At 42.6% G+C, this 12,127-nt stretch overlaps 1 protein-coding gene across 1 annotated transcript; it reads left to right on the forward strand.

Moving 5' to 3' along the window:
- Nucleotides 1–2,842: 2,842 nt before the first annotated feature.
- ica1 (islet cell autoantigen 1) lies at nucleotides 2,843–12,023 on the forward strand. Its single transcript, XM_056444220.1, has 12 exons — nucleotides 2,843–2,903; nucleotides 4,535–4,826; nucleotides 6,625–6,697; nucleotides 6,806–6,929; nucleotides 7,002–7,200; nucleotides 8,767–8,892; nucleotides 9,073–9,171; nucleotides 9,283–9,365; nucleotides 9,492–9,526; nucleotides 9,958–10,182; nucleotides 11,557–11,628; nucleotides 11,812–12,023. Exons 2-12 carry the CDS (start codon nucleotides 4,614–4,616, stop codon nucleotides 11,931–11,933), a joined length of 1,371 nt encoding a protein of 456 aa, XP_056300195.1. The 5' UTR covers nucleotides 2,843–2,903; nucleotides 4,535–4,613; the 3' UTR covers nucleotides 11,934–12,023.
- The last annotated feature ends 104 nt before the right edge of the window (nucleotides 12,024–12,127 follow it).

Genomic DNA, 12,127 nt, shown 5'->3' on the forward strand with positions numbered 1-12,127 from the left:
CTTTACATATTTCTTACTCATGCAGATTTGCTAAATTAAGGGACTACATTTTATTTACGCTTTTTTAATAAAAGCACTAAAGGCCTCGGAGGAAATCCTTTATTGAGAAACGCTGTGCGGCTGCCCGAGTCCCACCAAAGTACCCACGTGTTCAGCATATGTCTTCTGGGCCATCACGGTTAGAGCCATAAAACAGTTACCGGGGCACGAGGACCGACTGAAGTAGCGCGAATACATTAGAAATAAAAATGCATAGTTTCAGATTAGAATTTCCCGGGTGCAGAAGCTATCTGCGAGGTATATAACTTATTTCATAAATCTAAACTTCCTTCCACTTCATCGAGACGTGTCGTCCATCTATCTCGGGGCCTCCGGCTGCAGCAGTCTGCTGCTGCTGCTGTATTTCAGCATGTTGAAGTGCATGGAAAATTCTCCATGAAGGAGAAGGGATTATGGATTTTGGCCCTCTAAGCTGCCCGGATGCCCAAGTGAGGATGTGTCTGTGAGAGAGTGGTAATCTTCAAACACCAACGCAGAGTGATGAGTGGGCACTGAGGAGTTCTACTCAGGATCTAAATGTGTTCCAGCAAGTTACTGGGGATGGAGGGATGAGTAGGGGGGTGGGGGGAGAGAGAGAGCGAGAGAGAGAAAAACACCATTTTGGTGCAGAAATGGAAAGGATCGATTCAGTGCCTCCTTGAGGCGAGAGACACTTTTTGATCCCGCAACCCCGTTTTGAGCTTCGGTCTGTGTCGGAAATAAAAAATGTTGGCGGCGAGCAAGAAGGGATGTAAATGTCACGGTTCCCCGTCGCCACACATAACTGCGAATTGAGCAATTTTTGAGGTCAAGTCGGGCGCTCTCGGAGGGAGACTTTCATGAGTCTGGTTGAGACTGTGTCCCCGGAAAGATGCGCCTCAAAGTGTTCCGGGGGAATATGAACAAAAAGTGTCTCTGAAGTGCAAAGAAAAGAAAGAAAAGCTCTCGAACGAGGAGCTGGAGTACGGAAATGTATCGCAGAGGAAATCAATGGTGACGCACGACCCCGATCAATATCAGAAAGGAATTTCTCCGACTCTATCCTGATTTAATTAACCCCCCCCCAACAGAATCACTTCATTTAAGGCCCTGATTGTTTTCCTCTCTTACTTAAGTGAACTCAAATTGCTTCGATACCATCTCGGATGCGGAGATAAGGTGGGCGAGTGCAGCAGGAGGAGGAGGAGGATCTGATGAGGTGAAGGACGCCAGTCGTTATGGAGATGATATCCTCTCTCCCCATCTGTCTGCCCCGTATCGCACAAGCCTTGGAGACGCCATCAGAGGTCAGGGGTTTTCGGGGGAAAAAAGGGGGGCGCCGAGGCCCCCGCCGGAGGACCTGCTTTCGGTAATCGGACCGCGTCGACGATGCCGACGATGCAACCACAACGCGCCCGCTTCCATATTTCACGAGTGAGCTGCATTGTGCGGATCGTGACCCGAGGTTCAGGGATCAAAGGGTTCCCCTGTTCCTTTGGTGATAATCAAATTACGTCTGCAAAGCTCCACAGAAATAAATTTAAAAAAAACACTTTCCAAATATAAATCCACAATCCCCACCCCCCTTCACCCCAGTTTAAAAAAAAGGTACTCCGGCGTGTGCTGCTCACTCTGCTCGTGACGGTGCAGCTCAAACACCTGTCCGACAAACAGGTACATCCATTTGGAGCGTGGCCCAGGAGTTCCCCTCGGGGGACAACAACATGTACATGCTATTAGATCAGCTGCAGTACAGTGTGATGAAATAAATGGAAGCCGAGCGGATGGAAGCTCCAGGGGCCACAAGCAGGAGAGAGGAGACTGTGAAGAGGTGCACGGCTCTGTGTGGTTGTGTTACACTGCCATCCTTTGGACCAGTACAGAACTGAGAGAACGGGGACAATGAACACATCGTTTGGATCGCATGGATCGAGTCGGGCTGCAACTCGTGATCGCGACTTCTCTGATTAATCAGTTCATCACTTTATTGCATAAAACAGTGAGAAACATGGCAGTTCAGTCCTTTTCAAAACAAATATTTTTTATTTTATTTTTAGAATAAGGAAACATCCAGCTAACAGATATTTAATTTAATATTTATATCTTCTGTAGACTTAAACATACAAGGTCTGTGGTTTCGTATTTTGTATTTATATTATTTTGATTGTCTAACTGTATAAGAAAAAAAGTTCTGGATGATAGAGATCATTATTTTATCCATAAAACAATGTGAAAAATGGCAGTTGTCCTTTCAACAAAAAATATTTTACAATAAGGAAACAACCAGACAACAGAAGAATGTAATCAAAACATTTAGTTTAGAGATAGTCCTGGTCATATTATGTATATTTATATAGTAAAACACCAAAAGAAACACTTACAAGGTCTGTAGTTTTGTGTTTGCAAAAAAGTTCTGGATGATAAAGATTATTATATAATATTATTTTATCCATAAAACTATGAGAAAAATGGCAGTTTAGTCCTTTAAAAAATGATATTATTATTATTTTATTTTTTTTACAATAAGGAAACACTTACAAGGTCTGTACTTTTGCATTTTGTATTGTTTTGATTGTCTTTTTGTTTTTGCAAAATAGCTTCTGGATTATAAAGATTTTTGTTATTTTTACTTTTGCTACTATTATGATCGATATAAACATCACCACGGACGTCATCATCATCATTGTTGTCGTAGACATTAATGTTGACTTTTCGTTATTGTTCTTTAGCCTCTACAATGAACCGCACGAGACTCGACGTCCGAGCGTGGGTGCGCGTCAATGACGTCAGCCGCGTTGCGTGAGGGAGCAGCTGTGTGTACCGACGGGCCGACAGCTGCAGCACCGACGGGAGGACCACCGGCAGCGCGTTGCTCATGCTAGCAGGTGCGTGCGACGCCGTTTTGTCCTTTCATATTTTTGATATTCTCTCATTTATATATCGTGATTATCGCGCGACGCTCGTCTTTACGCGCGGCGCGACGACCGCGGCGTTGTGTTCGCCTTGTGCGACGCTCGCGCGGCGCGGCGTTGTGTTCGTCGCGACGCGTCGCGGTTCAGATTCATATTTAGTGAATATTTGGGCTGCTTTATTCACACGTCAGTGCGCGTTCATCGCGATGCGTGTATCTCCGTTATTGAGGTGCATAAATAAATAATAAATAATAAATAAATAACCCATCGCTTGAAAACGAGCCGTGACGCGCGAGCTGTAAATCATGATTATTTATGTATTTATGTATTCATGCGGTCCGTGATGGACACCACGTGATGCTGCGTTTCTGAGAAAAAAAAAACATGTGGTGTTAAATTAATATAACAACAACCTTCCATGAGAAGCAGCGAAGGCAGCTGGGAGGGGAAAGACCTACGTCACAGCTCATTAGCATAACAGATGTCACATCTGTACAGATCAAGTTTTTAAGAACTTGACTTTGTATTTTCCTTTTTAAGATACTTGTATTTCTACTCTTTGTTGTACTCCGTACTCCATATGTACGTTTATTTCACAACATTATTTATTGGTTAATTCTCAGCTTTATGAATACTAAATATGAATCAATTAAATGAAATATTATATTAAACTATAAATTGATGTTAGCTTGGCCTTAACGAGCTGCACCGTTAAACACGTCATTGAATCAACTATTATAATCCGCTATCATATCATGATTCTGATATAATGAGTACTTTTACTTTTGGTACTTATGGTATATTTTTATGGTAATAGTTTTAAACTCAAGGGTGTGAATGTAGGAAGGTAGTTTTACACTTTATTATTATTCTTTTACTTCTATAAAATAAATCTAAATACTTCCTCCCCCACTGAAGGAGTTTCTGATAGTTATTCTTCAGTTATCATACAGTTTTTATTGTTTTACAGAAATTAAAATACATACAAATTAGGATTGAAGTTTATTTTTTTTACATTTCAAAATTATTCATATAATAAAAGTTAATTATATAGAAGATTAAATAAAAGAAACGTACAATTGTAAATAAACACAAGGGAGGTGTTTGGAAAATAAAAGCAACACGTAGTTATTAGTTTTTCAAGGGAACATTTAACATTTTATTGTATGTTCTTTATACATTTATAATAATAATATTAGTTAAATATTGATTTTAACTCGCAGCTCGAATCAGGTCGTTTTCTCATTTTTTTATTAAATAAATTGGGTGCAGATGAGAAAAGTGATCTGAGGTTTGCTTCCAGTGGAAAGTGTTCAAACTATAACTAATCAGAATTACTCGACTGCTAAACGGGTTCTAGTTAAAAGAATCATACGGAAAAATTCAACATGAATAGGCATCATAAAAAGTAAACGCTAGAACTGACAAAAGTTTTCCGTAACACAGGTTTTTTTACACACAGAAGACGTGTCGATGCAATTTAAGAAACACACGTGTTGTTCTGACTAAAATAAAAATTCTAAAAATTAAATAGTGCTACACCGGTTCCCAGACCTCCTCCATAAATTCTCTTTCTGTTCTCACTTTGTCTGCTTCCTCCACAGGTCATCTAAAAAAATGGAGGGAGGAAACTTGGGAGTACACCTCACCGTGTTCACAACCAATCAATGAGTTCTTCCCAGAATGCACCAGCCTCACAGTGCGTCTGCCATGACCAGCGGCTACCCCCAAGACTACCTGGACCGCTTCCTCCAGAGCCAGGACCAGGACTCCTCGGTGGTCAACAAGTTCCAGCGCCGCTACTGGAAGACCAAGCAGACGCTCATCAAGGCCACCGGGAAGAAGGAGGACGAGCACGTGGTGGCGTCGGACGCCGACCTGGACGGCAAGCTGGAGGTGAGGAGGAGGATGAGGAGGAGGAGGGGGAGGGTGTTGGGGGGGGATATTAAGATGCTCTGGAGATGCGTTTCCCTTCAGGCGGAGACTAAAATGGCTTTTTGATTCACCGATGCCAGCCACCGCTCGAGGCTCACAGCGTGCATTCGGCCGCCTCCATCCCTCCATCCCTCCAACCCGGGAGCCAAGTGGAGTTAATGGCAGGAATCAATACCTCATAGGAGGCGGGAACCTCATCCCAAATTAATTTAGGGCCTCGAGAAGCGTCGAGATTAAAACTGGGAATTAACGTGATCACAAGCTCGCGTTTCGAGAAAAAAAAAAGCTTTGACGTGACATTTTGACGCTTCTATTTTTATATATATGTATATAATAAGTTTTTTGTATCTGGAATACAAACAGATTAGCACCTCAGCGGCTCATACTTCTGGGAACTGTTCTGTCTCCCTTCCTCTTCACCCTGTACACCAGTGACTTCCAGTACAACACGGAGTCATGCCATCTGCAGAAGTACTCTGATGACTCTGCAGTGGTCGGGTGTATTAGGGATGGACGGGAGGAGGAGTACAGGGCAGTGGTGAGTGACTTTGTAAAGTGGGCCGATGAGAACCACCTGCGGCTGAACGTGGCCAAGACCAGAGAGATGGTGGTGGACTTCAGGAGGAAGGCGACAGCTCCTCCACCTCTGAGTGTCCTGGGAGTGGACGTGGACATGGTGGAGGAGTACAAGTACCTGGGCGTCTCCATCGACAGCCGACTGAACTGGAAGGCCAACATCAACGCTGTGTACAAGAAGGGGATGAGTCGACTCTTTTTCCTGAGAAAGCTTCGATCCTTCAACGTGTGCAGCAAGATGCTGGAGTTATTCTACCAGTCGGTTGTGGCCAGTGTGCTGCACTTTGCCATTGTCTGCTGGGGGAGCAGCATCAGAGCCGGTGACACCAGCCGTCTTAACAAACTGGTTAGGAAGGCTGGCTCCATCATCGGCTGCCAGCTGGAGCACCTGGAACAGGTGGTGGAGAGGAGGACGTTGAAGAAACTTGTGTCCATATTGGACCACCCTCTCCACCCGGACCACCCGGACCACCCGGACCACCCTCTCCACCACCTCCTACAGGGACAGAGGAGGACTTTCTCCAGACGTCTCCTCACGCTCCGCTGCCACAAGGACAGATACAGGAGAACATTCCTGCCGACGGCTATGAGGCTCTATAACAAATCACCTCTTGCCAGATCATAGTGCAATAACTGAATACTTACACTATGTTGATCTGCACTTCACACATCTCATTTGTTTGCACTACACACATACACACACATTTCATTTCATTTGCTCTGCACTCATACACACACTTTGCTTTGCACTCTGTCTATATTTAATATTTTTGTATTTGATTTGTCAGTGTTGTTGTGTGTTGTGTATGCATGTGTGTTGTATATTTACATATATATTTTGTTTTGTATTTTACTTTTATCTTACTTGTATACTTCTATATCTTTCATCCCTGTTTCTTATATTTTGTGTTTTGTTTTTTATTCTTGTGTGTTGCTGCTACTGTCTCGACAAATTTCCCCTTGGGGATTAATAAAGTATATATCTATCTATCTATCTATTTTTGGAGTTTGGCTTTCTTGATTCTTGGTATTCTGAGTTTGTTCTCGTGGTTGAATTCACTTCCTGTAAATCTCTTTTGGTTAAAAGTGTCTGCTAGATGACATGTGATGTTATGTCATTTATTAAAAACAACTCGTCGTATTCAGGTCTTATTTACCTCCTTTTTCACCGTCTCCCCTGCAGGTCTTCCACTCCGTCCAGAGGACATGCATGGAGCTGCTGAAGGTCATCGAGCAGTACCAGAGGAGGATCTGCTGTGAGTATAAAAATTAAAAAAACGGAGCCATAACTAATCGAGGTGCATGAGGGTTCATGTTCATCCCCTAAAACGAGAGTCCGTCCCTCCGTCTCTCCGGTCGTACAGACCTCTCCCAGGAGGAGAACGAACTGGGTCGCTTCCTGCGCTCTCAGGGCTCGCAGGATAAAACCAGAGCTGGAAAGATCATGCAGGCCACGGGGAAGGCCCTCTGCTTCTCGTCCCAGCAAAGGTAGACGCCACATACCAGAGATTCTTTCCTCAGGAGGGACACAGCAAAACCCTAACCCCCCCCACCCCTCAGACTGGCCCTGAGGAACCCTCTGTGCCGCCTGTACCAGGAGGTGGAGACCTTCCGCTACCGAGCCATCTCGGACACGTGGCTGACGGTGAACCGGATGGAGCAGTCCAGGACGGAGTACCGCGGGGCGCTGCTGTGGATGAAGGACGTGTCCCACGAGCTCGATCCAGACACCCACAAGCAGATGGACAAGTTTCGCAAGGTTGTACGACTCGCTCTTACGTCAGTGTGTGCACGATATATATATATATTCATATATATCTAATATATAAATATATATTCATATATATATATTCATATATATATATATTCATATTTATCTAATATATAAATATATATTCATATATATATATATTCATATATATTATATATTCATATATATATAATATATATATTACATAATATATAAATAAATATATATAATATATATATATCATATATATATAGAGATATATATTATATCATATCTATATATATGATATGATATAATATATTATATCATATATATATATATATATATATAAATAAAGCAGCAGTTTGATAATTATTTTTTGGGGTTGCTTTTTGTTCATTTATGTCAATCGCTGCCGGTCTCTCATAGAAACAGAAACCTGGCAGCACGATGTGGGAGAGAAGGGCAACATGATAACATATGTTCTAACACGCTATCTGCTATTTCTTTTATTAATTTATACGTCAATGTTGGAGAAATAACAGGAAATGGTGGAAAATGTCCATCAGAAGCGCCGAGAGCCCTGAGGAGGCGTCTTATTGCTTCACACACAAAGAGATGTGAACATGTTCTGAATATCATTAACTAAATGAGTCATTGACAAATTGTTTCATCCAATATTTGATGGAATACCTGAGGCCAAACAAAGCAGGAAAACATAGGGTTTTTCTCTCAAATAATGCCACTAGAGGGCAGAACACTCCATCAGATGTGGGTCCATTGATTTAAAATATAATGTAAGAACACAGCATGCTCTTTTCTTAACCTTTATACATATTTAATATATATAAATATATATATATGTTATGTACATTTAATTGTATATATATTTTTTTAAATATACAATTAAATGTACATTATATATATATTTTATTTACATATGTTAAATATATATAAAGAAATTCTAAAATATATATATACAGGACTGTCTCAGAAAATTAGAATATTGTGATGAAGTTCTTTATTTTCTGTAATGCAATTAAAAAAACAAAAATGTCATGCATTCTGTATTCATTACAAATCAACTGAAATATTGCAAGCCTTTTATTCTGATTTATTGCTGATTATGGCTTACAGCTTAAGAAAACTCAAATATCCTATCTCTAAATATTAGAATATCATGAAAAAGTATACTAGTAGGGTATTAAACAAATCACTTGAATTGTCTAATTAACTCGAAACACCTGCAAGGGTTTCCTGAGCCTTGACAAACACTCAGCTGTTATAAATCTTTTTTTTTACTTGGTCTGAGGAAATATTAAAATTTTATGAGATAGGATTTTAGAGTTTTCTTAAGCTGTAAACCATAATCAGCAATATTAAAAGAATAAAAGGCTTGCAATATTTCAGTTGATTTGTAATGAATCCAGAATGCATGACATTTTTGTTTTTTTAATTGCATTACAGAAAATAAAGAACTTTATCACAATATTCTAATTTTCTGAGACAGTCCTGTATATAAATACATTTAAAAAGAATATATATGTCAAAAAGTATGTATATAACAATTAAAATATCTATATATCTCGCTCTCAGGTTCAGGCCCAGGTGCGCACGACCAAAACCAGCTTTGACAAGCTGAAGACTGACGTGTGCCAGAAGGTGGACCTGCTGGGAGCCAGTCGCTGCAACCTGCTCTCTCACGTTTTAACCACATATCAGGTACCACGCACCCCACCTGTTCACACACACACACACACACTTATTGACCTTCAAAAGAGAGGCTGTTTTCCCCATATGTGGTTATTAAGCCAGATAAGACACGGCACGGAGACTTTAACTGATGACACACTCACCATGACCGGCTCACCGCGTGGCCTCCGCTTGCTCCGCCCACTACAGACGACGCTGCTGCACTTCTGGGAGAAGACGTCGCACACCATGGCGGCCATTCACGAGAGCTTCAAGGGCAGTCAGCATCACGAGGCCTCCGCTCTCAAGGTCAGAGAGGGCTCTCGACCTGCAGGGGGCGAGATGTAGAGGGGTTTCTACGGCGGCTTTGAGAGTCGGGCCGTCGACCGTAACCGTGGTTACTCTGTGCGATTCTTTTAGACCTTGCACGGGAAGAGGAAAGGGAAGAAGAAAATCAAAGCCAAGGCCGGAGACGGAGAGAAAGCCGAGACCACGGACGACCAGTGAGTTTACCGTCACACACACACACACACACACACACGCGCACGCGGTGTGAACGATGCTTCTACACAGCTGCTGCTTTGTGTTTGCGTAACGACGGGAATGAACCCTGTTTGTCATCTTTACAGACTCATCTCACTCGTGACTGAACCCACCAGAGAAGGTAAAAACATCAACACGGCGTTATTATAGTGTTCATATAATGTGTCAATGAACTGCAACTAACACATTTCTTTCATAAATCAAACGGTCCGCCCGATTATTTTCTTCATCAAGTGATCCGTGTCTAAACAATAAAAAGCAAAAAAGGTTTCTAGAGCCCCAAAAACCCAAAGATATTATATTTCACAATCACAGAAGACTAAGAAAATGAGCCAATATTAACATTTGAGAAGTTGGAACCAGTGATTTTTAAAAATGTTAAATAGTTCATCTAGAAATTACTTTAACAACTGGACTGATTCACAAAAAGCAACAAAAAAAGTAGAATGACGAACATAAGCTCTGAAAAATCAGATCATGATATTATTATTATTATTATGATAGAATTACTTCCCCTCGATAAATCTGAAGAGCGCCTCTCCGCCCTTCCAGAGCTGGAGGCCGACGAGGAGACGGACGGCGTGGCCTTCCTGAACGAGATCCTGGGCGGCGCGTCCGTGGACGAGGGCGACTTCTCGCGGGAGTGGACGGAGGTGTTCGGAGAACCCGACGACGGCGCGGCGTGGGGTCCGCCGGCGGAGGGCCGGCGACCAGAAAGCTCCTTCTTCCTCCCGTCGCACCTGTTGGACCAGAACGGGCAGCAGTCGTCCCTCTCAGGTCAGAACGTGCACAAAACCCCCCCAAAAAACTTTTGTTGTCAGGACATGAAGCTTTACGTGTCAGAACGAGTCCACTTGAGGCTTCCCACCACTAAAAACATCTAAATAAAACACCATGATACTAATTTAATTACTCCTGTAGTACTCGGGTGAAGTCAGTATGCCCGTTACATTGTTTTTCCATGAATGAGTTCCATAGACAATAAAAGGAGCTTTTTCCTCGGCCACTAAAGAGAGAAAAGTGGCTTCAGAACCGTTTATGAAACCCACGACTGTCCCGGCAGCAGGAGGCCGTAACAACGCGGACATCACGTCACCACGGAGGTGATCGCCAAATACCTTCCATTTCCTCCGGGCCTGGGCACTCGCTGCCACACCCTCATCTGGGTTTTGAGGATTTTCTCTGTTTCCAGCTCGGATGGAGGGCTGAGTGGCTCCAGGATAATAAATACATATAAAACGAGGTTTCAGGGCAGTAGAATCGGTCTGAGGAGGACAAATCACAACAAAGCCCTGAAAGAGTATAAATATTAAAATAACACCTGCTGATCTAGAGTTGATTTTGCGCTCAAGAGGCTTTTATCAAAAGTTTCTTGCGAGAGAAATCACCTGGAGACAGAGAGACGCTCACCACCTCGATTTGGACCTGACATTTAAACTGAAAACAATGGAGAAGATTAAGAAAACAGCTAGAAACATCTAAATAAACATCTAAATAAAGATCTTAATAAACATCAGGACTTGCAGAACATGTGATCGGGGCTTTGAGCAGAACTCTGCGTTGTGGCATGCATACATTTAATGACATTGATGCGTTTTCTAAATGCACAAAAGTAATAAAAGCAACAACAAAATTCCCACAAACCCAAATCACAAAAGTTGCAATCACTCGATTATCGCTCAATTTGATTATTGCTTATTTAGATTATTGCTCTTTTCCATTATTGATTATTGCTCGTTTTGATTGTTTATTTAGATTATTGCTCTTTACCATTATTGATTATTGCTCGTTTTGATTATTGTTTATTTAGATTATTGCTCTTTTCCATTATTGATTATTGCTCGTTTTGATTATTGTTTATTTAGATTATTGCTCGTTTTCATTATTGATTATTGCTCGTTTTGATTATTGTTTATTTAGATTATTGCTCTTTTCCATTATTGATTATTGCTCGTTTTGATTTTTGTTTATTTAGATTATTGCTCGTTTTCATTATTGATTATCACTCATTTTTATTTTTCTTTCATTTTGGTTTTTGCTCGTTTTGATCATCGCTCATTTGGCGGCTCAGTCTTCTTCCACAGCAGCGAGAGATGATTTAATCTGTCGCATCACGCCATTAATCAAAAGAATCCGCGTCCTACGTTTCAGACCCGCCCGCCGCCGCCCCGGCGCAGGACGGCTCATCTGGAGCCAATCAGAAGCCGTGTGCCGCAGCCAGAGGTACAGTAGGTCCAAACGGGTCCAGCAGGCGACACGTAGCCCTCTGGCTTCATGGGTTCTGTCAAAGAACCGGCGGGTTGTTTCCATTCATGATTCTGCATGTCAGCCATGTGCATGCAGACTCTTCAGGAGGAGACCTTTAGCGGCGCGTCGTCAGTGAAATCTTCTCGACTTCCTCTGCAGAGAATGCGGCGACGTCCAAAGACCTCTCGGCGTGGTTCAACCTGTTTGCCGATCTGGACCCGCTCTCCAACCCCGACGCCGTCGGCAAAACAGACGGAGAGCACGAACTGCACAACGCCTAGCCCCCCCTCACAGGGCTGGGCTGGAAGGGGAACCATGGAGGGGTGGTGGGGGTCTGGAAGGGGCACCTTGATGGGGTGGTGGTAGTCTGGAATGGGGCACCTTGATGGGGTGGTGGTAGTCTGGAATGGGGCACCTTGATGGGGTGGTGGTAGTCTGGAATGGGGCACCTTGATGGGGTGGTGGTAGTCTGGAA

Source organism: Pseudoliparis swirei, chromosome 22, assembly GCF_029220125.1.
Source record: "Pseudoliparis swirei isolate HS2019 ecotype Mariana Trench chromosome 22, NWPU_hadal_v1, whole genome shotgun sequence".
Lineage (NCBI taxonomy): Eukaryota > Metazoa > Chordata > Actinopteri > Perciformes > Liparidae > Pseudoliparis > Pseudoliparis swirei.